This window comes from Moschus berezovskii, chromosome 25 (genome assembly GCF_049115385.1).
Source record: "Moschus berezovskii isolate FMDL1 chromosome 25, NW_MosBer_1.0, whole genome shotgun sequence".
Classification (NCBI taxonomy): Eukaryota; Metazoa; Chordata; class Mammalia; order Artiodactyla; family Moschidae; genus Moschus; species Moschus berezovskii.
The window spans coordinates 3,707,377-3,735,196 of NC_142484.1; the positions used below are offsets into that span (position 1 = coordinate 3,707,377).

At 57.1% G+C, this 27,820-nt stretch overlaps 1 protein-coding gene across 4 annotated transcripts; it reads right to left on the reverse strand.

Moving 5' to 3' along the window:
* FADD (Fas associated via death domain) lies at positions 1-27,820 on the reverse strand. 4 transcript variants are annotated; one of them, XM_088832442.1, is made up of 3 exons: positions 27,298-27,816; positions 25,629-25,762; positions 1-500 (listed from the first exon to the last, which is right to left on the reverse strand). In XM_088832442.1, the coding sequence occupies exons 1-3, from the start codon at positions 27,581-27,583 to the stop codon at positions 498-500; spliced, it is 423 nt and encodes a 140-aa protein (XP_088688568.1). In that variant the 5' UTR covers positions 27,584-27,816; the 3' UTR covers positions 1-497. The 4 variants fall into 4 exon arrangements, with proteins under 4 accessions (XP_088688568.1, XP_088688567.1, XP_088688566.1 ...); XM_088832441.1 differs by lacking the exon at positions 1-500 and adding an exon at positions 6,926-7,059 and having other exon boundaries at positions 27,298-27,818; XM_088832440.1 differs by lacking the exon at positions 1-500 and adding an exon at positions 7,076-15,861 and having other exon boundaries at positions 27,298-27,820.

The following is a 27,820-nucleotide window of genomic DNA, read 5'->3' on the forward strand; positions in this document are numbered from 1 at the left end:
TACAGGAAACTAGCATCAATATAATGAACAATCCCTCTTAACATCCCATGTGGCTGGAAGACCACGGAGCAGCAGGGACAAGGCAGGAGGAGCACAGAAGATGGAAAGAAAGGTGAGGCCCTGGCTCCTGGTGGGCGGCGTGGGGGGAGCTGGGAGCAGGAGTGCTGGGGGGTGTGACCGGTTCCGGTGCGTTTTGGTCCTCCGGTGGGCGGCGGGACCTGGGCGCCCACGGTACCGTATTAAGACTTCCTCTCTGTTCTCTTGTATAAATGAACTGTTTCAGGATGGACATCTTTTTCAGAGGGCCCAGGATGTGGAGTCCGGCGTCGAGCTTGTTTTCTGTACATTCCTGCCTGAGGTTCAGGCTGCTCACACGGGGATAAGCGATGCTGGGGAGAGGCAAGCGCCTGGCCCAGGTGGGCATGCCTCATCAGACCCCCAGGAACCGGAGAGGGATGCCAGCACCAGTCACATGGCCGGTCCCGAGACAGTGCAGGTCACTGCCAACAAGAGAGGAAAAGAAGGGTCCTTTTCATCAAATGACTGAACACCGTTGACAACATAACTTTGACCTCTGTGTAAATATCTTAAGACAGAAGACACTCTGCCTTTGCCCGAAGGCTGGAGCCCTCTATGCACCTGGAGATCTATCCCTGTGGGTGGCCGAAAAACAGGTTTTCTCTCGCCCCTGACCGATTTCTCACCATGCAATACTGATATTGCCTCTGGGGGCCGGAAGCTGTGATCCTGCCTACCCCCACCCCCACCACACACACACACACACACACACACGGATGCTTTCCTCCTTGCTGTGTCTCCTGGGAGTATCTTCAAGTGATGGCCAGCGTCTGCAGGACGGGGTGGCCGCCGGGGTGGAGACCACCGTGAATCCCCCTGGAGCCCCGTCCCTCCGTTCAATGGGCACCCTGACTCCAGAAAGCCCGCCCACCGAGACACAGGCTGAGTCAGAGCTGGTTCCTCCCCGGCTTCTGACACACCTGGGCTGGGATCCACAGCTCGCCCAGCAGCACTCACACTGGCCGCCCTTGTGGGCCTCGAACCTGCCAGGCTGGTTCCCACCTCTGGGCCTTTGCACTGACTGTTCCCCTTTTCCCAGAACACCCTGGCCTCGCCTCTCTCACGGCTGATGTCTCCCTGTCACTGAGTTCTCACACCGTGGAGTCACCTCTTCCAGGAGGTCACCCCACCAAGTAGCCCCTCTCGCCCTTCCCAGCTTTCGAGGTTTCAGTGCAGCTCCTGGCCCTGGTCCCAGTGGGAAGGGGGAGGCCAGAGCCTCAGGCAGTGGGACGGTGAGCCTGGTGTGAGAGAGGAAGGAGGCGCAAGGTCACCAGGCCACCTCCTGCCTCAGCCACTGCAAGCCCGTGATGTTCTGTGGGGCCAGGTGACGAGGACACAGCGGGGGAGAGAATGCAGCCTCGGCCCTCAAGGAACCTTATTTCCATGGGAGCAGAAAGAGTGCAGAGGAAGGGAGCCTGGGGGGAAAGCACCACCCTTGGCCCGAGAAAAGCAAGGCGGTCTTCCTGGAAGAAGCAGCGTGGAAGGCGGGACAGAAAGGATGAGTAAGAGTTAGTCATTTGTGGAGAGTCGGGGAGGAAGGTCCAGGCAGAGGGAGCAGCAGAGCAAAGCCTGGGAGCAGAGCCATCACTGAGGCGGGGTGTCTACAAGACACTTTACCCCTTTTTCTCAAAGAAAGGGGGGAACAGGCTCAGCTATGCCAGAATTCCCAGAGAAGCGGGTTCCTCCCTCCCACCCCTTGTCTGGCCCCCCTCATTCCCCCGGAACAGTGAGGGGACCCCCAAGCCAGGCTGCTGGGAGGAGCGGGCCACGCCCCTCCCCACGCCTGCAGGCTCCTCCCCCCGCAGCTGTGCCCCAGGGCTCAGGGGGGCGTGGGAACGGAGCCGCGGGCTCCCGCCCACTGACCAAGCAGCAACCTGCCTGGAGATGTCAGGCTGTGGTATCTCATGAGAACAAGGATGAGGACCCCTAATAAAAACAAGAAAACAAACCCAACCAGACCAGCAAACCTCAGTGTTACAGTGCGGCCAGCCAGGCTGAGCTGGGGGGTGACTTCTCTGGACTCGTGGCTGAGCTAAGCCCGCCTGGGGCGGGAAGTGGAGAAGAAAGGGCAGGCTGACGGGCAGGGGCAGGGCTAGGGTGCGGGGCCCGGAGGATGCCTGCTGGGCAAATATAAGGACCCTGGCGGCCACACGGAGGTCTGGAAGCTCCTGGCCTTCAGAGCCCCCAGTGCCCCGGCCCCTGGCCTGTCCTTGCTCAGGCACATGGAGACCAGGGCACAGGCCCCAGGAGAGCCCAGACCCGAGACGACGGCCAGGGAGCCCGGAGCAGGCGCACAGCCCAGGACAACACAGCCTCCACAGTCCCCCTTGAGATTGGCCGTCAGCCCGTGACACTCCAGCCCACACGATGGTGGCAAGTGGCAACGGCCAGCCTAAGCCTCAGGCTCTGTGAGGCGCCGCGTCTCTGGGCCAGAGCACGGGGGTCTGGATCTGGATCCGGGCTTCCTCGCTTGCTGTGTGACTGTGGGTAAAAGCCTCTCCCTCTCCGTGCTTGGCCTGCTTATCTGCAGTGTGAGAGGAGGAGGGCAGTCCCGCCACGGTTCTCCAGAATCCGCCCCTCCCCTCAGGCGTCACGACCAAGGCCACAGGAGGGAGGGCGAGGGGCGACTCAGGGGAAGGGGTCTGAAGTCGTCGACGGAAGTCGGGTCTCCTGCGCTTCTGGTGCTTGGGGACGACGCTGAAGGCCATGGGGCCAGGAAGGCAGAGAGTGGAGGCCGGACACCCTAGAGGCCCAGCCTAGGACCTTCAGACTCCGCTGTGGCCAAGTCAAAGGGAGCCCTCGGGGGTCTGGGGGCTTGCTGAGCAGAAGCAGAGACCACACTCCCCAAAGGAAAGTGGTGGACGAGGGGCAGCGCCCCCCGCGTGGCGTCACTGGCGCCTCCTGCGCCTCCTTGGCTGTAGTCTCCCCGCCCCTGTGTGACTGTGGTGGTTACCAAGCAGTCTGCCTCCTTCCTCCCACACTCAGGGGCCGGGGCCGGGCAAGTCTCCTTCCTGGGGGCTCCATGTGTGCCCCCGTCCTGGGGATGGGGCAGGAAGGTGATGATCACTGGGGTGAACAGCGGCCGGGAGCCCCTTCTCCGGCACTGAGGACCTCGGACGGCTCAAACACCCAGCCGTAGCCAGGAGGCCGGCCCCAGTCGCCTGCTCACTTCATGTGCCTCCCCTCTGGGCCCGTTACAGCCAGCAGGGTCCTGGGGGCTGGGCACGTCACAGTGAATGGAAGCAGGCATGGGTCCCTCACACGGAGGGCCTTCCCATCCTACGGGGAGAACTGACAGAAGAAAGACAGAAAGAAAAGAAAGTGAAGTCGTCCAGTCGCGTCCGACTCTTTGTGACCCTGTGGATTGTAGCCTATCAGGCTTCTCTGTCCATGGGATTTTCCAGGCAAGAGAGAAATGCATAAACAGAGCCACTTCCCCCTGACCTCAAAGAAGGCTCCAAGGCCAGTATTGAAAGTTAAAAACAAAATCCCGGGCCATCTAGGTTTTCCCCTCAAACTACTCTCTTTCCGGAACCCAGAGCCCCCAGCTCGGTGCAGGTCTTACTCGGTAACCGCTCAGCCCTGCCAACCCCATACCCACTACCCTTCCCCGCTGTGGCCAACCCCTGGGCTCCTTTTGTTGGGCTCCTCACCCTAGGGAGACCCCCTCAACCATCGGGATCGCATGGGGCTTCACCCAGGGCCTGCCCCTCCATCTGTATCCCCAGGGGCACCTCATCCTCTCCTGACCGGGCAGTGACGTCCCTGGAATGGGTGAACCGTGTCCTCCTAATATCCAGGTCCACCCGGAACCTTGGAATGTGAGCTCATTTGGAAACAGGGTCTCTGCAGATGTAATTAGTTAAGATGGGGCCACACTGGAATGTGGTGGACCCCAAGTCCAGTGACTGTTGCTCTCATAAGAGGGCCGTGAAAACACCCAGAGGAGATGGTCAAGTGCCAGAGGGGGGCAGAGACCGGGGGGTGCAGCTGCAAAGCAAGGGACACCCAGGACCACTGGAAACACCAAAGGCTGGAAGATGCAAGAAAGATCCTTCCCTGAGTCCACGGGGGAGCTCAGCCGTGCTGACACCTTGACTTCAGATTTCTGGTCTCCTGAACCAAGAGAGAATAAAGCTCGTTTGCTGTAAGGCTCCCAGTTTGCGGTCACTTATTATGGCAGCCTCCAATCTGTATCCCACTGCAACCCTGAAGGTCACCCCGGCACATCCCCCTGCCTGCCAGACACTCCTCTGTGGACATCTGTCCCCATTCCAGAACTCCTCATCCCGGGAATCTCATGCGGGCCGCCCAAACCAGAGCCCCTGACTCCCCCCGCCCTCCACCCCGACGTCGAAATCTAGTGCCTCACCCAGCCCTGCACATTCCACCTCCTGAAGCTTCCTTAAAAGCTCAAGAGATGCAACCAGATGCAATCCCGAAGACCTTCCGACAGGTCCCTGGATCTCAAAACAAATAAAACCCAACTCCGAAAGACATTCTTGGAATAACTGCAGAAATCTGAACTCAGACTGGACAGCAGATGCCGAACTGTTGATTCTGCAGTGTGATACTGGTCTTGTGGTTCAGGGGGAAGATGACCTAGAGCCAAGAGGTTCTGCTGAAGGACTCATGACGTACTGCCAAGTGGTTCAGAGAAAAGAAATCGACCTGTCTCGCTATCTATCTACTGAAGGAAGGCAAAAGGGGGGAACACGGTCATCATTGTTGAGTCCAAGTGGAGGCCGTGGTCGCCAGTGGTTCTTCCAACTTTCCTGCAGGGTGAAACACTTTACGATAAAGAGTTGGGGTCAGTGGGTGGTGGGGGGGAGCGGTATGTCCCTGATGGTTCAGTGGTTAAGAATCCATCTGCCAACTCAGGGCACTTGGGTTCGATCCCTGGCCCAGGAAGACCCCACGTGCCATGGGGCAACTGAACCCGTGTGCCACAGCTACTGAGGCCCAGGCACCTAGAGCCCCTGCGTCAAGACAGGGCAAGGGGAAGCCGCGCCCCGCAACCAGAGACCAGCCCCTGCTCCCTGCGACTAGGGAAAGCCCGCGGGCAGCAGTCCCCGCAACCAGAGACCAGCCCCTGCTCCCTGCGACGAGGGAAAGCCCGCGTGCAGCAGTGAGGACCTGGTGCAGCCAGAAAAATAAAATTAAAAATAATTATAAACAAGCAAAAAGAGCTGGGGGAATCTTCTGAGCTCATCCTGTTCTCGACCCGCTGCCCCTGCCCCACCCCAGCTCCCGGCACCCTCTCCTGCCTGGGGCATCTCTGCTCCAGCTCTCCAGAGGCCCCCCAGCACCATCACCGCCCATCCCTGACTCCCATCCCCTCCAGCCCACTGTCCAGGCTGAGGTCAGACTTAGGGCTCCAAACCAGAACCTTAACCTGCCCTCCCGTGCTTGACGCCCTGCAAAGCCTGCTCCTCGGGACAGAGTTCAAATCCCTTACGTGACCTCGAGGTCCTTTGTCGCCTCTCCAGGACTTCCCTGCTCTCAACTTCAAGCTCAACGTTCCATCACACTCTCTCCACTGACCTTTCCTCTCACCCTTCACGTGAGTTTTGTGCAAGTCACGAGCCACCGCCATGGGCTCTGTGGAGCACATTTGCTCTGCACACAGTCTGGCGGCTGGGGTGCCAGGTAGCACTGACCTTTTGATGACCTCTCCCCCACCTGCTGGTTGTCCCCAGGAGGGGAAGACTAGGGCTGCACTGTCAAGAGCTCCTACCCTCCTGGCGGAGAACACCGCGCATTGTGGGTGCGCAGTAAATAACTGACGAGCGGATGGCTCTATGGGGGCTGGATGGCGGACGGATGGGTGGGTGGACGGATGGACAGATGACTGGATGGGTGGATGGATGGATGGATGACTGGATGGATAGATGGACGGATGGATGGATGGGTGGATGGACGGATGGACGGATGACTGGATGGGTGGATGGACGGATGGACGGATGACTGGATGGGTGGATGGATGGACGGATGACTGGATGGATAGATGGATGGATGGACGGATGACTGGATGGGTGGATGGATGGATGGACGGATGACTGGATGGATAGATGGATGGATGGATGGATGGGTGGATGGACAGATGACTGGATGGGTGGGATGGATGGATGGATGGATGGGTGGATGGACGGATGGATGGATGGATGACTGGATGTGTGGGATGGATGGACAGACGGATGGATGGATGGGTGGATGGATGGATGACTGGATGTGTGGGACGGATGGACAGATGGATGGGTGGATGGATGGATGGATGGATGGATGGGTGGATGGACGGATGACTGGATGGGTGGGACGGATGGACAGACGGATGGATGGATGGGTGGGTGGATGGGTGAATGAACTAGGACAGACACAGGGGTCCTGAGACCCTGGAGGAGTGGGGTCGGGTTTAACTGCGGAGGGCCTGGGGAGGCACTGAGAGCGCAGCACTGCAGGTGAAGCTGCGATTTGGTGAGCACGGCCTCTTTTCTGGACACTAGACCTGGCACCTGACTTGTGTCACCTTCCTTCATCCTCAGCACAGCACTTGGAGTGAGACATCTGCCCCTTTTCCAAGTCTGGTTTCAGTAATAATTATTATTTTAATAAAAAGTTTATTGGGAATCACATAGACACGCGGCTATGAAAGAGACAAACAGCAAGGACTTAGCTGTCTAGCACGGGGAACTATACTCAGTATTTCGTAATAACCTAAACGGGAAAAGAAACTGAAAAAGAATAGACATGTATTCATATACTGAGTCACTTTCCTGTACACCTGGAACTAACACACACTGCAAATCAACTACACTCAATAAAACAGCTACAAAAACAATCACCCAAAATCATTAAAAATTGTTTCTAAAGAAGTATCTGTTTTATTTGGCTGTGCCAGGTCTTCGTTTGGGCACACAGGCTCTGCCATCCTGTTGCGGCCTGTGGGATCCAGTTCCCTGACCGGGATCAGCTTGGAGGGCCCTGCGGTGGGAGTACAGTTTTAGTGACTGAACCATCATGGAAGTGCCGTAAAACTTTTAATTAGCCAATATTTGCATATAATACAGCATTTAAAAGGTACACAAGGATGTGTGTGTGTGTGTTAGTCGCTCAGTCGTGTCCGACTCTTTGCGACACCATGGACTGTAACCCACCAGCCTCCGCTGTCCATGAGGTCCTCCAGGCAAGAATACCAGAGTGGGTTGCCATGCCCTCCTCCAGCGGGTATTCCTGACCCAGGGATCGAGCCTGCGGGCAGATTCTTCACTGTCTGAGCCACCAGGGAAGCCCGCAAAAGGATAGGCAGCGAAAACTATGTTTTCCCCACTGCCAAGTTCCCAGACTGCTGTGGACACAGGATTTCAATAAATATGAACTGAATGACATGCTACACGTGAAGAAACCGAAGCTCAGAGAGGTTTGGGAACTTGCCCAGTGTCTCACAGCTTGTTACGCCGGCAAAGTCAGGGTTATAATCAGGGTCCGGTAACTCCTGACCTGCTGTCTCAGCCTAGGATGAGAAGTGGGGGGACGGGGCAGGCCTGGTGGGGACCACAGACAAGCGCTCAGAGACAGGAGCACCAGGATACGTTTCGGGGACGGCAGCGGGGAGGGGGTTCTGGCCAGAGGAGTGGGCTTGGGTCAGGAGACAGATGAAGCTGGGCTTGGCACCAGGTCTTCAATGCCAGGCTCAGGAGCAGGCAGGGGCAGCCAGCTCCAAAGGGCAGGACTGGGAGCAGGAGAGCCAGGTGGAGGGCCAGGGCAAAGGTGGTGTTTGCGGAGCCAGGAGGGCAGGAGGCTGGGGCGAGGCAGCAAAGCTGGTTTTCCCGAGTCGGGTGAAGACAGCTGCTGAGAAACGAGCCAAACAGAGGAACTAGCCAGGCTACAGTGCCTGCACCCGGCCCTACCTGCTTATCCTCACCGCATGGTCATTAGTCACCTCCTGGCCCAGGGAAGGAACATGCCGCCCTGCCCACGCGGCCAGCCTGGTGGCCATGGCAGTACCTGGCACAGAACGGGCCGCACCAGGGCTGCTGCCTGCTCCGAGCGCTGACTCACATGCTCAGGGCGAGCAGCCTGGGTTCAGCGGCTCACAGGGGCCCTGTGGCCACCGTGTGTAGGGGCTGTAGTGGTCTGAGCGCCTCTGCCCTTCTTCACATAGGCAGGGCGAGGCTGTGCTGAGTTAGGATTAGGAGTCCTAGCTGGCTTTGTCACCAGAAAGCTTTGTGACGTGCCCCAGAGCCAATTCCTTGGCTCTCTCTGAGCCTCAGTCTTCCCTGCTGTGAACTGGGGTGATGGCTCCCCCAAGGTCTGCCGGGAGACACACTGTGCGGCACTGGGGAGACATGCCCTGAAGGCCACTCCCAGGTTCTCCTTCTCCTGGGCCTCAGTCTCCGTCTCTTTGAAATGAGGGTGAGGGGTAAGGATGGTGGTGAAGCTGCGGGGCGTGACCAGCCGAGCCTATGCAGAGGTGGAGGGATGGGTCTGTTCCATCCTCGGGGCCTTGCACATGTGTGATTTGTTTCTGAGGATGAAATCTGCAAGGCAGCGGGGACCATCATAGGGGTGTTAGGGTCTCAAGACTTGGGGAGTGGATGAGAAACAAAGAGCTCTGGGCTCCCCAAGGGCCAGCGTCATCTGGGACATCTGGGTGTTCTGGGTGGTTGTCGGGGGAGGCATGGCCCTAAGGAGTGTCAGGGAACTACAGGGTGATGGGTGGCTTGTTGTGGATGGGCGGTGATTGTGGGTCCTACTGGATATTTGGGGGGGCAGGCGCAAGGTGCTGATCACTCGACACACTGCATGTCAGGCGCATGAAACGGGCTTTAAGAAGGGAGGCTCGTTAAAAAAAGAGTCGGACATGACTGAGGTGACTCAGCGCACACACAGGCAGTGTGCATATACACACGTCAATGCTGCTTTCTCCATTTGCCCTACTTTCCTGGTGGCTCAGACGGTAAAGCATCTGCCTGTAATGCGGGAGACCTGGGTTCGATCCCTGGGTCGGGAAGATCCCTTGGAGGAGGAAATGGCAACCCACTCCAGTACTCTTGCCTGGAGAATCCCATGGATGGAGGAACCTGGCAGGCTGCAGTCCATGGGGTAGCAAAGAGTCGGACACGACTGAGCGACTCCACTTTCACTTCTTTCTTTCTCCTTCCCCTGCTGGGTCCCCAGACCATTCTCTATGTCTGCGTCCCCACTCCTTTCCTCCCTTGCAAATAGGTCCACCAGCACTGTTTTCCCAGATTCCATATGAGTGTGTTAACACACGGTACTTTTTCTGACTTACTTCGCCCTGTGTAACAGGCTCTCGGGTCATCCACGTCACTACAACTGATCAGATCCGTTCTTTTTTATGGCTGAGTAATGGGCATTGGAATTCGTACACAGGCTACGATACGGATGAACCGGGAGGACCCTGTACTGAACGAATTAAGCCAGGCAGGAGGGACAAATCCTGAAGGATTCCTCTCCTACGAGGTCCCCAGGGCACCAAATCCACAGGGAGAGGCAGTAGGGTGGTGGGGCCTAGGGGAGGGGACGGGGGGCGAGTGTCTCAGGGAGACAGAGTGTCAGTTTGGAAGGACAGGAGGCTCTGGGGATGACGGCGGTGATGCTGGGCAACAGTGTGCGTGTGCTGGCTATCCCTGAGCTGTGCGCTGAGTTTAGGAAGGTGAACTCTGTGTCATGCGCATTTCACCACGATCATGAGGCGGGTGGGGAGGCTCAGAGCGCTCGGTCCTGACCCTCGAGGTGGGGCTGGCAGGGAACCGTGGGAAGCTGTTGCCTTTCTGGCTGACAGCACTGTAGACAGTGTCCGGGGGAATCAAGGCCCCCACGCCCGGGTGGCTGGGGAGGGAGACAGCGTGAGAGACACTCGCAGAGGGGTGGGGGCACTCGGGGGTCTTCCCCACAGCTCCCTGCGCCACCCACTCAAGCGGAGTCCTTTCCCTGATTCTCATTCCCCGACAAACGCAGCCGAGACCCGAGTAGATGAGAAGGTGGGCGGAGCAGTCATACTTGGAAATGTTAATACTTGGTACAGTATTAATAAAATAAAACTACACTTTTAATGTTGTAGATTAACTTTTTGAAATTTATCTTACTGAGGTGTAGTTGATTTACAACACTGTGCTAATTTCTACTATATAGCAGAGATTTAATTATATATATATATGTATATACTTTTCCATATTCTCTTCCACTACGGTTTATCTTGGGATACAGTTCCCAGTTCCCTGTGCTTCACGGTAAGACCTTACTGCTAACCCCAGACTCCCGCTCCAGCCCTCCTCCACCCTCCTCCCCCTCAGCAACCACAAGTCTGTTCTGTGTGCCTGTGAGTCTGATTCTGTTCTGTAGATAAGTTCACTTGTGTCATATTTTACATTCCACATGTGATGTATTTGTCTTTCTCTGTCTTACTTCACTGTAGCACAATCGTCTCTAGATATCAAGCACAATAATTTGTAGGTCCATCCATGTTGCTGCAAATGGTATTCATTCATTCTTTTTTACCACTGAGTAGTATTCCATTGTGTATCTGTACCATATTTTCTTTATCCGTCTGTCCACGGACACTTACGTAGCTTCCCTGTCTTGGCTAATTGTGGATAGTTACATGTACTTAAAAAAAACATATTCATTAATTTGTTTGACCACGTTGGGTCTTAGCTGTGGCTTGAGAGATTTTCGCTGCAGCCTGTGGGATCTTTGGTTTGTTGCGGATGCTGAGTGCAGCCATGAAATTAAAAGATGCTTACTCCTTGGAAGGAAAGTTATGACCAACCTAGATAGTATATTAAAAAGCAAAGACATTACTTTGCCAACAAAGGTCCGTCTAGTCAAGGCTATGGTTTTTCCCGTGGTCATGTATGGATGTGAGAGTTGGACTGTGAAAAAAGCTGAGTGCTGAAGAATTGATGCTTTTGAACCGTGGTGCTGGAGAAGACTCTTGAGAGTCCCTTGGACTGCAAGGAGATCCAACCAGTCCATCCTAAAGGAGATCAATCCTGGGTGTTCATTGGAAGGACTTATGCTAAAGCTGAAACTCCAATACTTTGCCCATCTCATGTGACGAGCTGACTCACTGGAAAAGAGTCTGATGCTGGGAAGGACTGGGGGCAGGAGGAGAAGGGGACGACCGAGAATGAGATGGCTGGATGGCATCACCAACTTAATGGACATGAGTCTGGGTGAACTCCGGGAGTTGGTGATGGACAGGGAGGCCTGGCATGCTGTGATTCACGGGGTCGCAAAGAGTCGGACACGACTGAGCGACTGAACTGAACTGAACTGAACTGATGGGCTCTGTAGCCCCGTGGCATGTGGGATGCTTCTAATGAAGGATTGAACTTGCATCCCTGTATTGTAAGGTGGATTCTCAACCACGAGACCACCAGGGAAGTCCCTGTACTCTCTTTAAAAAGAAATCTTTTTAAAGATTCTGCCACAGTTGATAAGTCAAGAGAGAGGAGCTGAATGGGCACCTGAACCAGGGTGGGTGTGGGAAGAACTAGAAGGGCATTAGGGCGGGTGTAGCTAGGAGTGCAGTGTGATGTGTGTGTGTGTGTGTGTGTGTGTGACGTGCAGCTATTATAACAAATGGCCCCCACAACTGAGCGGTTTAAAGCAACAGAAACATGTTCTCACACAGTCTGCTGTCGGCAGGGCTGCTTTCTTCTGGAGTCTCTGGGGAAAGAGTCTGCCCCAAGCCCCTCTCTGGCTTCTGGCGGTTGCAGAAAATCCCTAATGCTTCCAGGCTTGTAGCTGCAAAGCTCCAGCCTCTGCCTCTGTCCTCACTTGGCATTCCCCACCATGTGTCCCTCTGTCCAGATTTCCTCTTCTTAGAGGGACACCAGTCGCCTGACTGCAATATGATGTCATCTATTAAAAAAATATTAATTTTGGCAGCCCTGGGTCTTCGTCGCTGCGCGGGCTCTCTCTAGTCACGGTGAGCGGGGGCTACTCTTGGTTGCGATTCACGGGCTTCTCATCGCGGCGGCTTCTGCTGCGGAACGCAGGCTCTAGATGCTCAGGCTGCGGTAGCTGTGACACACGGGGTTAGCTGCCCCGCGGCATGTGGAGTCTCCCTGGACCAGGGATCAAACCTGCTACTCCCCTGCATTGGCAGGAGGATTCTGAACCACTGGACCACCTGGGAAGTTCGACATGACTTCATCTTGATGTGATCACATCTGCAAAGACCCCCACATCCAAACAAGGTTCCCTTTGAAGGTCGCAGGTGGATGTAAATTTACTTGGAACACAGTAGGGGGGAATCACGGAAGGGACCCCAGGCTAGGGTCCACTTTCATGGTCCAATCAGACCATGAAAGGTCATGGTATGATTGCCTCTTGTGGGTAGAAGTTTTAGCTTCCAAGGCCTTTTCTGAGTTCCAAAGAATAAATTTAATCAGAGAAATGAGAAAATGCAGAAAGGAAGGAAAACAGTCAAACAAGGTGAAATAGTAATAACTTAGCCATTGTACAAAGTCAAGGACCTCCAGTTCCTCCTCCAGGGCTGTAGGCAATATTCTGAGCCATAGCCATTGAGCTGCTTTGCAGATACTGGAACCCCCACCAGGTGCGAGATATTAAATGTGTGCTGCCCACGAGCACAGACCCCAAACTGGCTGGAACCAGAGGGTTGATGATGCTGACTCCCAATTACCTCACTATAAACCAATCAGAAGAATGTCCACGAGCTGGTCTCACACGCCGCACCACCCTCTCCGCAGCATGTAGCTTCTCCCTCTTTTCCCCATGAAATCTCTAAGCAAAATCTGGGGAGGGAGGAGCTGGTTCTTTGGGTCATGAGTCCAGTTTCTCCCCAGACTCCTGGGTTCCTCAATAAAGCTGTCTGTCCTTCTTCCCAGCACTTGCCTCTCAGTATTGGATTCTTGAGTGATGAGCAGCTAAACCTGAGTCTGGTAACAAGGAGAGCTGGCGAGAGGGGTGATAGAAAGGCTGACCAATAAGTGCACACTCTGGGCCAAACTGTGCAGTTCCCTGGGAGTAGAAATTCTTAACTCAGTGCTGCTGTGCTGGAGGGGGAGGAAACCAAGCCACAAGGCCCTCAAGATCTGGAAGGGGCTCGTCTATGGGGGGGCTGCCTCACACTGATGGACGATGGAGGCTGAGCCCTCTGGTTGGGCATGTGTGGCCACCACGTGCTCACCTGGCACGATGGGCAACGCCCTTGCAAGTGCTCAGCTCCCAGGCAGTTCTGCCGAGGCTCACTCGGCCTGGGCCACGTGCCCCGTGTCTGGCAGATGGCCACTCCAAGTGAACCGACAGGTCCTTACTTTTTCCAGCTGTCCCCTGGGAGTTGACTCCTGTGAATTATGAACAGGGTGTAAGCTGACCAAGGAAGGGGAGGGGAGGAGCGGATAGACCTTGGAAGTCAATCAATCACGGCTGTAGTCACTGTGGAGATCGCGCATCTGCTGTTTCAAGTGTTCTCCTCCTACAAACCCTCCTCTGACCCTCTGAGGCTGGCGTGTCATCTGCGGTGACTGCATTTTCCAAAAGATGGTTATGACAACATCTCCAGTCCCACATGATCTTTGAGAACCTTCCCACTGCCCCACCAAGGAGTGGGGTCTAATTCTTCCAACTTTGAACCTGAATGGGATGCAGATTCACGCTGGCCAGGATCCCTGAGCCACTCGGAGCCACCAGTAGGTGACTCGGCTGCCCTCGGGCCACCATATTGGGAGGAGGCCCAACCTGGAGGCCTGGATCCAGAACCGGCTGTGAGCCCTGCTGGGTCCCCAGCCCACAGGCGCCCCGGGAGACAGGACATGGTTGGTGTTTTAAGCCGCTGCGTGTTGCGGCCGTCTGTTATACAGGAATGGATCACGGCGTCGACAGCCAGTTTCTTAGTGAGGAAGATGAGGCTGAGAGAGCTCGCGTCAACGTGCCCCGGGGCCGCACAGCAAGCCAACAGGAGAGTCTGGGTTCAAACCCAGTTTGATGACTTCCCAGCCCAGGGTCTACACAGCTAACATTTTCTCCACCCGAATGTATGCACAAAAGCATGTCACTGCGGCTGCCTGGGCCAGGAAGAAAGCCACTTAGGGGACATTCCTGGTGGTCCAGTGGTTAAGAATCCACCTGCCAACGCAGGGGATGCAGTTACGATCCCTGGTCTTGGAGGGTTCCACATGCCACAGAGCAACTAAGGCTGGGAGCCACACCTACTGAAGCCCGTGCACCTAGAACCCGTGCTCTGCAGGCGGAGGAGCCACCGCAGCGAGAAGCCCATGAGCCGCAACCAGGGAACAGCCCGTCTGCCACGACGAGAGAAGGCCTGTGTGCAGCAACGGAGACCCGGTTCTGTCAAAAATGTAATGAGGAAACAAACAAAATTTGAAAAAGTCACTCAGAGCCCTTGGTGCCGGCGCAGAAGGAATGGTGCTGGGCTGGGGGCAGAGGCCTGGGCTGGGAGGCCGCCTTGCCCTCAGCCCCGTCTTCACCCATCTGGTGTCTTGCACGCTCGCTCCTCTGTTGATACCGCTTCCCGCAGCACCCGCTGTGTGCAGGCTCCCGCTCAGCCAGGCGCTCAGAGTCGAACAGGAGTTGAAGTTCCGGCCGCCACACATCCCTGCTCCAGTGAGGAAGGCAGGCCCCTATCGGTCCACCACCATCCAGCCATCACGGGGGGACACACTCAACACGGAGGGCGAGTTGTGCTGCCTGCATGGCTGACGCTGTGTCTGTGGGGCCTCTGGAAGGGACCCCTGCCTCCCCAGGAGGGTGGACTCCTTGCCTGGCTGCTCATTGCTGCAGCCCCCTTGTGTGACGTGTAACAGCAGCAGCTAATGTGTCCAAGGGAGTGGGTGAGTGCTGGCTCTGTTCCAAACACGTGGCATGTACTGATCGGTCTAACTCTTTATGCCCATCTTACAGATGAGCTGGACTGAGGCAGGGAGGAGCTATGTAACACGCCCAGGTCACCCAGCCAGCAGGGACAAGGCCTGGCTGTCTGTGTCTGGAGCCTGTGGTTGGAGCCACAGACAGTGAGTGCTTGAGAAACGTCTACGAAAGGCTGACCCGGGGTGATATCTGCGTGGTGGCTGGGTGTTGAGCAAGGCAGCAGGAAATGGAATTCCAGAGGGTGATAAACATCGTCTGTGGCTGCTAGTTATGGCGGAGCCCGTGAGCCCCAGGGGAGGGAACAGAAGGCTGGTTTAGGCTGGGAGCACAGGTGTCAATGGGCTTCATTCCCTCGAGTTGCGCTGTCGGCCTCCAGGGCGTGTCCAGTGGGATGATTTCAGGCAGCAGTGAGGGAAGCGACCTTGTGCTAAACAGCGTAAGTCACAAGGTGACAAAGATGTTCCCCTCCCAGTTATCCAGCAGTCCTGAGTAAACTGAGATTCAGTTTCAAGGTCATGATGACCAATTCCTTTTATTCTTTTTTTTTTTTTAAACAAAAAGAGCAGCTCCTGGGTTCAGAGCCTTGAAGGGAGGCTGAATCTTGTCAACGGTTTTAGAATATTATTTCTCACTGCACTCATTGTTATAGTCACCTTCTGCTCACTCCAAGTGATGCCGTCTTTCAGCCAGTACTAGGTTTATGGCAAACATCTGAAATCCCCAAGTCACAGAGGTTTCCGTGCATTTTTCTCATACAAATACAGTCCTGAGGTGACCTTTCCAAGGCTGGTAGGGAAGTTCCATGACCATCAGGAACCTGGCCTTTTTCTATCTTGTTGCTGTACTCCCTCATGGTCCAATATAGCTGCCCATGCTCCATCTATCATGTCTGCATTCCAGCTAGAAGGAAGAAGGGGATGCTGAAGTGCACATCCCCCTTAAAAAAAAATACTTCTAGGAAGTTCCAACCACCACTTCTGCACATCTGTAGAACTTCGGCTGAATGACCATACCTTGCTACAAGTCAGGTTGGGAGATAAAGTCTGGATCTGGGCAGTGAACAGTTAGGGCTGCGGTGTAAAGGGGGAAGGTCTGAACGGATACTGAGGGCCCCGCCATGTCTGCCATGTACTGCTTTCCTTTTGTGATGGAGAGATTACGTTCCTTTTCATTTAAAATTCAGTGAGGAAAGAGTCACTTTTGAGGAAAAGATAAAAAAATAAAAGAACAGGCGGCACAGAGCAAAGACTAAACTTGCCAAGCTGGGGCTTCCTTGGTGGCCCAGTGATTGAGAACCCACCTGCCAATGAAGGGGATGAGGGTTTGATCCCTGGTGTGGGAAGATCTCACAGGCCACCAGACAACCAACCTGTGCACCCCAACTACTGAGCCCACGCTCTGCAGCGAGAGCCGTCACCGCTCGCCGCAACCAGAGGGAGCCTGTGCAAGAGACCCAGTGCAGCGCCCCGCCCCCAAATCGCCAAGCTGGCCCTGGAGTTACTGACGCTTGGGAAACCTGCTGTGAAGACAGAAACAGGAAATGTGTGTGTAAGCTCAGGATCAGGTTGGCTCTCAGGCCGGGGTGTGTGTGTGTGTGTGTGTGTGTGTGTGTGTGTGTAGAGGGATCTGCAGCAGGGGAGACCCCAGGGGGGAGTTGGGGAGGAAGTTTGTCCCAGAAGAGAGGCTGAGAGGGTCTGAGCCAGGCTGGGGGCGGGGGGGAGGGGTGGATACTGGAGTGGGGGGTTAAGTAGGGGATGGTGGCCACGTGCCTGCTGAGAAGGCCCCCCCAACCCCCACTCTGGGTAAGCCTACCCAGGAAGGGCTGCAGGTTCCTGCTGGCCTGCCTGTTCACTTTGGAAGGAGGAGCTGAGGTCGGGGGCTTGCGATGGGGTTTAAGAAGAAAAAGGTGGCTTGGAGCTGAGGTGGTGAAGTTAAAGGGGGCCAGGTCAGAGGCTGCCGGGGTCCGCTAGGCTAAGCCCGGGGCGGTCCTGAGTAAGTGACGTCCTGGTGCACCGATGCGGCGGGACTAGTGACCTTGTCCATGTCTGCTGCCCACAGCCCCACAATCCCGGGGCCCCCTGCTGCGCCCTGATGTCAAGAGCAGGGCCTGGCACAGGAAGGCCACAACAGTGGGTGACCGACCACCCGTGTCTGTGCCCGGACTTCCCCCTGGCAAGCGTTCCATGGACGGAGGCAGCTCCAGGTGGCAAGGGCTTGATCGCCCCAAATGAAAAAAGGGGTGGTGACAGAAGCGTGGCTCTCCTGCTCTGCCCTAGTCCCTGGGCGGGAAGCCAGCGGATGGGCCTATTTCCAGCACTGCAGTGTTTTGAGCAGAGTATTTTTGGAGCACACAAGCCTTATTTTAGCTTTTGGGGTCACTCCCACCCTGTGGTAAGATGGCACAGCCTTCCCCGGGAGCCCCTGGCTTTGCTTTCCACTCCAAGCTGGGCCACTTTTCCCAGGCCTGTGTGGGGACTAGAAAGTTCTGCAGGCCAGGCTGACTCGATTGGTCTGGCAGAATGACGGGAAACCTCACTTCTGCCCCTCTTGCTTTGAGACCTCGTGCTGATCACCAAGCTCCTCCGCTTGGGGGAAAACAACCTCCTGTGACACAGTTCAAGGTTCTGCGAGACGAAAACAAGAGGCAAAGCTGCCATATAGCCTTAACCAGTGCCACCTTCCTCCTAAGGGACAATTCCCGTCAGCACATTTTTTTCCCTTGTAACTTTCCTGATCCTGCCTGGAACCAGACCCACTCACCTACATGCTGCCTCCTGAACAAGCCCTTCAACTTCTTGCCTGCTGGCCTTTGCACTCGCTGTCCTGTGCCTGAACCACACACCCTCTGGAAAACCCCTATTAATCCTATGAAACCCAGCTCAAAAGGCCCCTTGTCTGCAACACAGTTGGATGTTGGACGTTGCAGGGGCCTTGGAGTCAGGAAGCTTGGGTTCTCGCCCTCTCTGCCTTGGGACCTGGCAGATCACCTTGACTCTCAGGACTTCACTTTCTGCACCTGTAATTGTTTCTGTGTCTGAACGTCAGCACCATGTTTTATTCATCCCAGTCCTCTCTTTCCACCCCAGTGCCTAAGCCAGTCACTATGCCAGGGTAATAAATCAGCACTAACTTCTCGATGACCCTGTCCTCTGGAAGCCCCAGGGGAAGACAGAGTACTCCCAAGTTTACTCACAGGAAATTCAGGGTTGAGAGTTAAATACCAGTAAGAAGTGCGTGCCTGTAGGCAAAGGTGTGACCCCTTCCTCTGCGAGGCTTTGTCCCCTGTGTGGGTCCAGACATTGGATGCTCAGAGTCAAAAGGACTCAGAGCTCAGCTTTGGGGACCCAGCGGGTGTTGGAGGCAGCTCAGGGTCCCCCTCCGGGGAGGGGTCTGGGAACCATGTCTCTCCTGCTGGAACAGAAGCGGCTCCCGTCCTGCTAAAGTCTATGTCGCACACACTGGGTGCTCACCAAACACGTGCTGGCGAGTGACTGACTGACTGGCGCTGGGCAGGCTCTTCACCCCAGACCTCACTTCCTTTAGCTTTTAAAGCTTTATTTCCTTTGAAGACAAGAGGCCGTATCTTTAAACCATCGTATCGGCTTCTCTGGTGGCTCCACGGTAAAAGAATCTGCCTGCAATGCAGGAGACTTGGGTTCAAACTCTGGGTCAGGAAGATTCCCTGGAGGAGGAAATGGCAACCCACTCCAGTATTCTTGTCTGGAAAATCCCATGGACAGAGGAGCCTGGTGGGCTGCAGTCCATGGGATTGCAAGAGTTGGACACGACTTAGCGACTAAAGAACATACACGTGTGTGTGTATATATATTTTGGGCTGCCCTGGATCTCTGCTGCTGTGCTCAGGCCTTCTCTAGCTGTGGCAGCATGGGGCTGCTCTCTAGTTGCAGTGCTCAGGCTTCTTGTTGCAGTGGCTTCTCCCTACGGCCTGGGCTCTAGAAAGGGTGGGCTCAGTAGTTGCAGCACGGGAGCTTAGTTGTCCTGTGGCATGTGGGATCTTCCCGGGCCAGGGATCAAACCTGCGTCCCCTGCATTGGCAGCCAGTTTCTTAACCACTAGACTACCAGGGAAGCCCAAAAGTGTCTTATGGTATTTTTTGACAAGTTGACATTTTTAGTTTTTTAAGCTGTCAAAGCGATTGATTGATCAGTCTTTTAATTTATAGCCCTCTCGTTCTTCAAGATGATAAATTCTCCTAGGGTTCATTATTAAAAAAAAAAAAAATCCAAATTTTGTCTGCACCTGGGATTTATCTTGGTAGAAGGAGAGACGTAAGGATGCAACAATCTTTCCCAGTTGTCCTAACCCCAGGGACTGTATTTTTTTCCCTCACTGATTTGACACACCATCATTATGTTCTAAATTCCCGTTTGATCACCAGGATGCTTTTCAGGGCATCAGAAAATCCAAAGCGTCTTCAAGGATTGTAAACAGAAGGGTTAGTGCGTGTGACGGAGCTCAGAGGTGGAGCGAGTTGATTCAGACACTCAGCGGCGCTAGCTGCTCCTGGCTCTGCTTCTGCTACAGAAATGCCCGTGTGGGCGTGAGGCTGTGCAGGTGTCCCTGTGCCTGCCCTGTGCTCTCTGAACTCCTGGCAGAAGCCCCAGCGCCCGATCCCTTTGAGGCAGGGCGTGTACGAATCCATCTTGTAGGTGAGCTCAACGTCTCAGCACCGCGGAGCCACTAATCAGCAGAGCCGGGGCTCGAACCCGGGCCGTCAGCTCCAGGGGATTCCACGCCTCTCGGCGGCACTGCTCTATTAGGTCGCTCCTGTTAACTGTTGTCCTTGGCCTCCACAAGGCCCCCATCGTGTGAGGAGGAGTCAGTCTCCAGTCTTGTCCAGTTCTCTCTCCCTGTGCTCTGTCGTGTCCGATTCCCTGCAACCCCGCGGGGCTGTACCCCCCACGCTCCTCTGTCAAAGGAATTTTTCCTGGCAAGAACACTGGAGTGGCCTGCTGGTTCCTTCTCCAAGGGATCCTCCCCGTCTCACGTCCCCTGCATTGGCAGGCGGATTCTTTACCACTGAGTCACTTGGGAAGCCCATATTGCCCCCCTACTTACGTTCACCTGTATTTCCACAGTTCTCTGGCTTATGGTCTGGGCTGCAGATGACATCAGTGCGGCCAGAGGCCAGAGGGCTCGGGGGCTGGGGCTGGGTCACATGTCTCTCGGTGAGAGGCATTGCAGCCGGTTCCCCAGGCATCAGGTGATGCCTCCAAGGACCTCAGGGAATGACTGTGTGATGAGTTTTATACCGAGACAAGTTGGTTTAAACGCAAGTCACGTGAAACACACACAGTCACTTGGGAATCATCCCAATAATGACACTGTGACCTTGACCACACGCCAGTAACTTCCAGCCACTTACACCACTTGTCTCCTTGGACCCTGCGGCAACTGGTGGCGGGGAGGGGGTGCTGTCAGGGAGACAGGGAGCTGGGGCTCCACTGGGGGTGTCACCAGCTAGAAGGGAGCAAGTGGGCACCACCCCCCCACCCCACCTGAGCTGTTGGCCCTTTGCTGAGAACCTATCAAGCGAAGGCTTGGGGTGTGGGTGGGTGTGTGAGCAGATCACCCATCTCGGAGCACTCAGACACAAGACGTGTGCGTTCTTCTGCACGTGCCATCAACCCCGCCTGGGGAGGGGACCCTTGGGGTGGCCAGCAGCAATTCAGGGGGTGGGGGGCCTCCCTGGGGTCCCAGGCTGGACTTGCTGGGACTAGGCAGTGTGAGGGGTACCTGCTGGGTCTCCAGCACTGCAGGGCCCGACGGGCGGAGCGGCCCCTGCACTGGGCACCTGGGCCTGGCCTTTCAGCATCACAGCAGACTGACTCACCTGCTCAGCGAGCACAGTGAGCCTCGGAGCTCTGGAGAAGAGGAAGCACGTCTGGTGGGAAGGACACCGCAGCAGCAGCGGTCCACTGCAGGTCAGGGGGGTGGGCTGGGCGAGGCCACATCACACTGGGTGTTGGAGCTGGGTCTCAGGCCCCTGGGGACCCGGGTGGGCGTTTAGGGGACAAGCTGCCTGGGGCTGGGTGCCCCTTGTTTCTCACAAAGCTGGGACCAGGACCCAGGGGCCCTGGAGAGCGGTTTCTCCAGCCGGAAACGCCTCTGGAAGGTGCAACGGGGACCCAGACCCCCAGAGACGGGTGGGTTTGTTTATGATGACGCTGCTTTGATGCACACATAGGCCAGATACAAACTTACGCTTCTAGCCCTCGAAACTTATAAAGGGACTGCAAAATTCAAACTAGAAGCTTGAAAAACAATTTAAACTAATAATGTAACTAAATGGTTAAAGTGAAGGAGGACTTTTAAAGCTGCAGTTCAGTAATACACAGAGAAAGTTCACCCTCTTTGTTCACAGCGTCGTCAGCATCACCCCATCCATCTTGAGAACTGTCATCTCCCCAAACAGAACTTCTGTCTCATGGAACAACACATGAGCTGAAACAAAATCGTCGCCTGTGTCCAGACTGTCACCAGGCAGGTGTGGACGGGGAGCGTGGCCCCGCCTGGGTGACCACATGGCCCATGCTCTTCCAGGACGGCCTTCACTTGATGGGCACCCGGCTCACACACTGACCTGGCCTCTGTCCCCTGTGACAACGAACATGGTTGGCACCCACGTGGGACTTTGCCACAGTCCTAAGTGTCACTGACTTAGGGAGCCGAGGGCGTCTGTGATGCAAATGGTTTTCAACTGCAAGTTCTCCTCAGAAGAGCTCTGCCTTCCAGCAGATGGAGAGCAACTGGCCACTGTCGCGTAAGCACGTGCCACCCTGCGTCAGGCTTGCCTGACTTGGTTCCAAAATGCAGTGCACACAGAAACCCTGTGGTTAGGAAGCAGCCAGCAAGATGACTCAGTTATCATGGAAATAAAAATACACAACTGAGAAATGTGTGGAGAGCCCGCCATTTCTCAGAATACAGAGAGGGGTCTGTAGGAGGGCTGGGCCGGGGCTGTCCTGAGAGGGGCGAGGCTGTGCTGGGGGAGGTGGGAGCAGCTGCAGGGACAGTGCGCCCCAGGGAGGGGGCCTGGGTGGGGCAAAGGGCAGCCCACTGAACTGTGGTGCCAGGCACAGAAATGGGCACATGCCTCAGGCGGGGTGCAGAGTCCGAGGTAGGCAGGCTGGCCCCGTGGTGCCCACGTCCTAATCCCAGGAACCTGTGACCTGCCCCCTTGCACAGCAGGGTCAGCCCTGGGACCTTGAGAAAGGGCCGGTGAAGGGGGGCTGGGGGCCTGGCTCTGCGGTGCGGTTTCGGGGTGGCTGTGGGGCTGCCAAGGAGGAAGGGGAGCAGGGGGGAGCAAGACGATGAGGGACTGTCAACCCCCTGCTCCCAAGAGAAGAGTCTGGAGGGCAAGAGGACCCTGGGTGGTCACCGACAGCTGTGTACGCCCAGAAGCAGGGCTGGGGGCTGCGTGGTGAGGAGGGCCGACGCCGCCCGGGGGCTGGGAAGCCAGGAAACCGTGGGGCCAGGAGACAGGTGACCCTGCATCCCAGCAGACACTTGTTCAACACCCCTTCACTGCCGGTAGTATCTCTGGCGGAGCACACACACTTGGACCCTTTCCCTCCTCAGGGCACAAGGACTGAGCAAAAGCTGCCGCTTTCACTTTCAAGTCAGCCGTATGCCGTGCGTGCTTTGTGTGCGTGCATCGGAGTAAGTTCACATGACAGAAGACTCATTTTTCGTAAAGCTGCCAGAAATCCCTGCAGCAGCTCCATCAGGTGGGGTGTCGCTGACTGGCCCCCAGGTCCCAGTTCGGATCAAACATGTCTGTCTCAGGAGGGATAGTGAGAAGACCCAGAAGCGGACTGCCCTGGCGGTCCAGCGGCTGACTGTGCTCCCCCTGGAGAGGACAGGGGTTCGATCCCTGGCTGGGGAACTAAGAGCCCTCTATGCACAGCAAGGCCGTGCAGAGCAGAGCAGCACCTGACAGCCCTCTGGGGGCTGGGTGACATCAGTGTCTTCACGTTAAGAACAGCACTGCAGACATGGACAAGCATGTCCGATTTACCTAAAGGCCTCTTCCCAGAGCGGTGGAGCCAAAGGGGAAGAGCTCCGGGCGCTCCACCATGGTCCCTGTGACACCCAGGGCCTTACCTGGTGGACACCTGAGAGCCACACCCCAGAAGTGGGGACACAGACAGCATACACTGTCCAGAGAGCTGCCCTCTGACGCCGGCTGTATACTTTCCACCCCCAGGGCCCGCACTGTCCAGAGAGCTGTCTTCTGATGCTGGCTGTGTACCTTCCACCCCTGGGGTCTGCACTGTCCAGAGAGCTGCCCTCTGACGCCGGCCGTGTGCCTCCCACCCCCGGGGCCCGCACTGTCCAGAGAGCTGCCCTCTGACGCCGGCTGTGTGCCTCCCACCCCCGGGGCCCGCACAGGCCCTGCTGCTCTCTCTGCGTGCTTGCACTGTCCTTTCCTGTCACCATGCTGGGGAAGCTCAGTGCTGCCAGCCTGCGTGGTCTCACCTCAGTGCCTGGAGGGCAGCTACGGTGGAAGCCTCCTGACTGCTGATGGTGGAACACGGGGATGCTTCCACCGGGCCTGGAGCCCCACCTTCTTGGGGCAGTATCTTGTGCAGGTTCACCTGCTGCCAGGCTCTGTGGCTTTGCCCCAGTGGCCCACAGGCACCAGGGCAGGCCACCTCTAGGCCCCGGGGAGGCTGGCAGCGGTGTCTGTAGGAGGCGCCTCTCTGCTCCCACCTCAGGTCTGTGCCTCGAGTAGTGTGATTAGGTCACATGACAGGTCTGCTGAGGCTGTTCCAACCGCCTCACTGTGCGGGGCAGGAGGGCAGTCCCAGATGTCAGTCTGCGGGACAGTGCTTCACCCCTGAGGACGCAGCATGGGAGTGAGCCAGTGGCAGCGCCGGGCCCAGGCAATGGAAAGCTCTGAGTGCTGTAAGCACATGTTGTCCAAATGTCCGTGAGAACACCTGGAGTGACAGAGGGGCAGCCCCTCCCCGGTGTGAGGACCACGCGGGGATGTGGGCCAGTCTCAGGATGCTCAGTATCCTCACCCACTGGTAGTAGCATTGGCCATAAACCACGAGGGACAGGCACCATCTAGTAGTCTGCCTCTGGTCAAGACACGTGGACACATTTCCCAGACCACCCATCAGCCAAGCCCTGCCTTTATTGGTGGTGATGATGTTACTATCATACCCAGACTCGCCCTGACCCAAAGCCTCTTCGGCACATCGCCCTGGGCCGAGCCACATGGCTCTGGGGCTGAACGGGCTCAGCTCCCAAACTTGCGATGCGTTGTTAACGCCCGTGTTCCCTGCCAGGCTTTCGGAGTCAACCGAGCAGGGCCACCTCTGTGTTATCTGCTGCCTGGGCTCAGCTCCGAGCAGTGCCCGTTGCAGTCAGTATCTGCTGAAGGCTGGGCCTACAGCCGGGCGGGGAGTGCTGCGAGGGTCTTGGCAACCCAAGGTCAAGGTGGCACGGCATGACGTCAGGAGCTTTCCCAAGGTCACAGCTAGAAGGCACGAGGCTGGGCGCTCTGATGCCTCCTGCAGGGAGGCGGGGCCCACGGCAGGTGCGAGCTGCCCTCTGGCAGATCACGGCCCAGTGGGGGTAAACGCCCCTCTTGGCAGTGGCTCCTGGGCCTGGTAGGAAACACTGGCACCCTCCTCACTGGCTGGGCCTGTGACAACCTTCAAGGCACACTGAAACTGGCTACAGCGGGGCTTCTAAGAATACGTAGAATAAAACCACCATCAGTGGGAAGAGGAAATTCCTTGTCTTGTCAAGGTTTCCTCTGTAAAGGCACTTGCTTCAATAGGATTACCTTAGAAGCAGGAAGAAAAGTTGCTTCTTAGAATCAGAGGATTCAGCTCCCTTGCCAATTTTGTGATCAAAAAAAGTGACTTTTAGCAATCCATCGTGGAACTGGAGTCCCGATTCATCTGAGAACCAGCACGTGCCGAGCGCTCGCTGCCTGGCCCCAGGGCAGGGGGCTCGCTGCCCTGAGCTCTGAGAGCCTGGGCCGCCTCCCAGCCACGTGAGGGCACGCCCCACCCCGCCACCCGCCCTGGAGACGGTCTGTACCGCCAGCCTCCAAGCCTTTGGCAAGGGCAGGGGCAGGAGAAAGAGCCAGGGCTTCCAAGTGTGGGCTCCGGAGCCCAGCGCCCCCAGCACAGTGACCTCCAGCTGCTCGACGCTGTGCGTCCTCTCACGTCCGGGAGCACCAATGACAGTACCGGGTTTCAGACCCCTCCTTCGTACCGGGCACGGTGCCACACGCCCTCCAGGAGGAACTCCTTTAACGGGGACGACGGTGTCGCCCTCCTGGGGTGAGCATGGTGCCCCCCGCCTGGCTGGCACAGAGGAGTGCGGGCCCACAGCCGCCTCCCTGAGTCTTCACGGGGCTGGTACGGACAGGATGTGGCCAGAACCATGCAGTCGCCCTGGGCCCCTGCAGAAAAGCTGCGGGGCTGTCAGGAGGCTCCCGAGTCCCAGGCTGTGAGGGACCCGGGGTCGGCGCCCCCACTCTGGCGGGCCTGGGCCCGCTGGTCCTCCTCGATGAGGTCCGCCACCACGTTCAGCTGGCAGCCCCGGAGTGCACCCACCAGGCGGGACACAGCCACGTCCTCCCTGGAGCTGGTCTTCCAGACCCTCAGCAGCTCCCTCACCTGCTCCGCCAGGTTCCGAGGGTACTTCTCCTCGATGGCTTCAATCTTGACGTCGGACACTCTGAGGTGGCGAGCCAGCCTCTTCCAGTCCTTCCCCACGTTATCACAGATGATCTCCATTGCTGCCCGCAGGTCTGGTGGGGGAAAAGGGCAGGGTGGTAACCCGCGGTCTGGGGAGCTGTTTAGAAAACAGGTAACCACACAGTGGCTGACGGGCCTCCTGGTGCTGACCCAGGTGCTGGGGACCCAAAAGGCCCTTCTGCAGAGGCGGACCCCACCCCGCAGCTGAAGGGCCAGGGAGGGCACAGAAAGCTCCATCCTGCCCCAGCCAGCCACACCCTGAAACACTGCCCACATGCCGTGGCCTGCTCTGAAGACTTACTGGTTGGGTGTCTTGTGATGGAGACGCCCACTCAGGCCAGAGTAGAGTTGTGCCTCTATCCCACCCTGCAATGGGTTTGAATAGGGGGCCCTAAAAGGTACACGCATGTCAAATCTCTGGAACTGTGAATGGGAACTTACTTGGAAAAGTCTTTGCAGCTGTGAGAGTAAGCTGAGGATCTTGAGATGAGGGGATCATCTTAGAATATTCAAATGGGCCCTAAATTCACTGACAAGACCATGTGCCACGGAGGCAGAGGCTGGAGGGGTGTGGCCACAAGCCAAGGAAGGCGTGGAGTCCCCAAAGAGGGGACCACAAGAGGGAGGAAGGACCCTCCCCTAGAGCTCTCAGAGGGAGCGTGGCCTACTGACACTTGGATCTGACTACCGGCCCAAGACTCTAAGAGCATCAGGTTCTGCTGCTTTAAGCCACCGAGACACAAGTCATTTGTATGGCAGCCCTCAACAGCCCACCTGCTACTCTGGAAGATGCCCTGACTGACGCGAGTCCTCAGTCTCCGGCTACTATGTCCTCATTTGCTGAGAAGTCGCTCCTGAGATCAGACTACGGACAACATAAGGTGGGTAGACAGAAGGACAAAACGCCTCTTGGAAGCAAAGCTTCACCTCGAGTCACAAAACCCTGATACGCTGTCAGCCTGTGTGCCAACTCCTCCAGCCCCGGGAGGTGGGCACCTGTGCTACTGACCACTGGTAGAAAGCAGGAAATGGAGGCCCAGGGAAGTTAAGTGCAAGTCACTTCCTGAGGTCACACAGCCAGCCACAGAGCGGCGGAACCAGGAAGAGTCCGCTCTTAACCCTTATACAGAAGCAGCGCCTTATCAACCCGTCCTCCCTGCTGAGGCTCTTCTGGAGTCCTTTCACCCCTGTCCCGCCCGGGAGGTCAGCAACGTCTTCTTCTGTCCAATAACTTCTAATTTACCCGAAGGGAGGGGGTGGAGAAGAAAGCACTGAGGCCGGATGGGGCGGGGGGCGGTGGTCGTCCACGCTCCGCAGCTTAGGCAAGGTTAACTTCTCTGAGCTTTGGTTCTCCTGTCCGCAAAGCGGGCACGTTCCCGTCTCCCGGGGCTGTTCAGGGAAACCCCGCGGAAACCGAACCCGGAAAAGGCTGGGCGCCCGGAAGATGGACAGCTGACCCCGCCAACCCGCACAGGGCCCCCAGGCGCCGCTCTCCGCCCGGACCCCGCTCCCCGGCCCCGGCGCCCACCGCTCCACGCCCGGCCCCCACGCCTCCCGCCCGCGCCCCGGCCCCGGCCCCCGCGCCCACCTCGCTCCTCCGGCGCCGCCGCGCCCGCCGCGCCGCGTTCGAAGTCGTCCAGGCGGCGCAGGAGGTCCTCGCGCCGCAGGGCGCCGAGCAGCTCGCGCAGCAGCACGGTGTGCCCGGCGCTCAGCTCGTTCTGCTCGAGCAGCACGGCGAAGAGGTCCAGGCCGCTCTGCGCCAGCTCCAGCTTCCTCTTGCTAACGCGGTTCCGGCACAGGAACTTGAGCTGGGTCAGGTCGCTGCTCGACAGCCCGGCCGACACGGAGTGCAGCAGCACCAGGAACGGGTCCATGGCGGCGGGAGCCCCCGCGGGCCGGGGCCGGCGTCCCTGCGCACCCTGCGCGCAGCAGCCTAGCGGCGGCCGAGCCTCTATGCCAGCCCGCTGTCCCGTCGCCGGAAGTACCCCGCCGGGCTGGTCCCTCTCGCGGGAGCTCCCGGGACTCGCGCATGCGCTGCAAGCCCCGTCGTAGCCATTTCCGCCCGGGAGGCTCCCTGCTGACGCCAGGCGCCGCCCCCGACCGGGGACCCG

Coding starts and splice junctions, on each gene's coding strand:
- FADD (XM_055415296.2), bottom strand. CDS start 27,583: ATGGACCCGTTCCTGGTGCTGCTGCACTCCGTGTCGGCCGGGCTGTCG. Junction 25,763..27,297: donor GGCGGCGCCGGAGGAGCGAG/GTGGGCGCGGGG, acceptor TTCCCCCACCAG/ACCTGCGGGCAGCAATGGAG.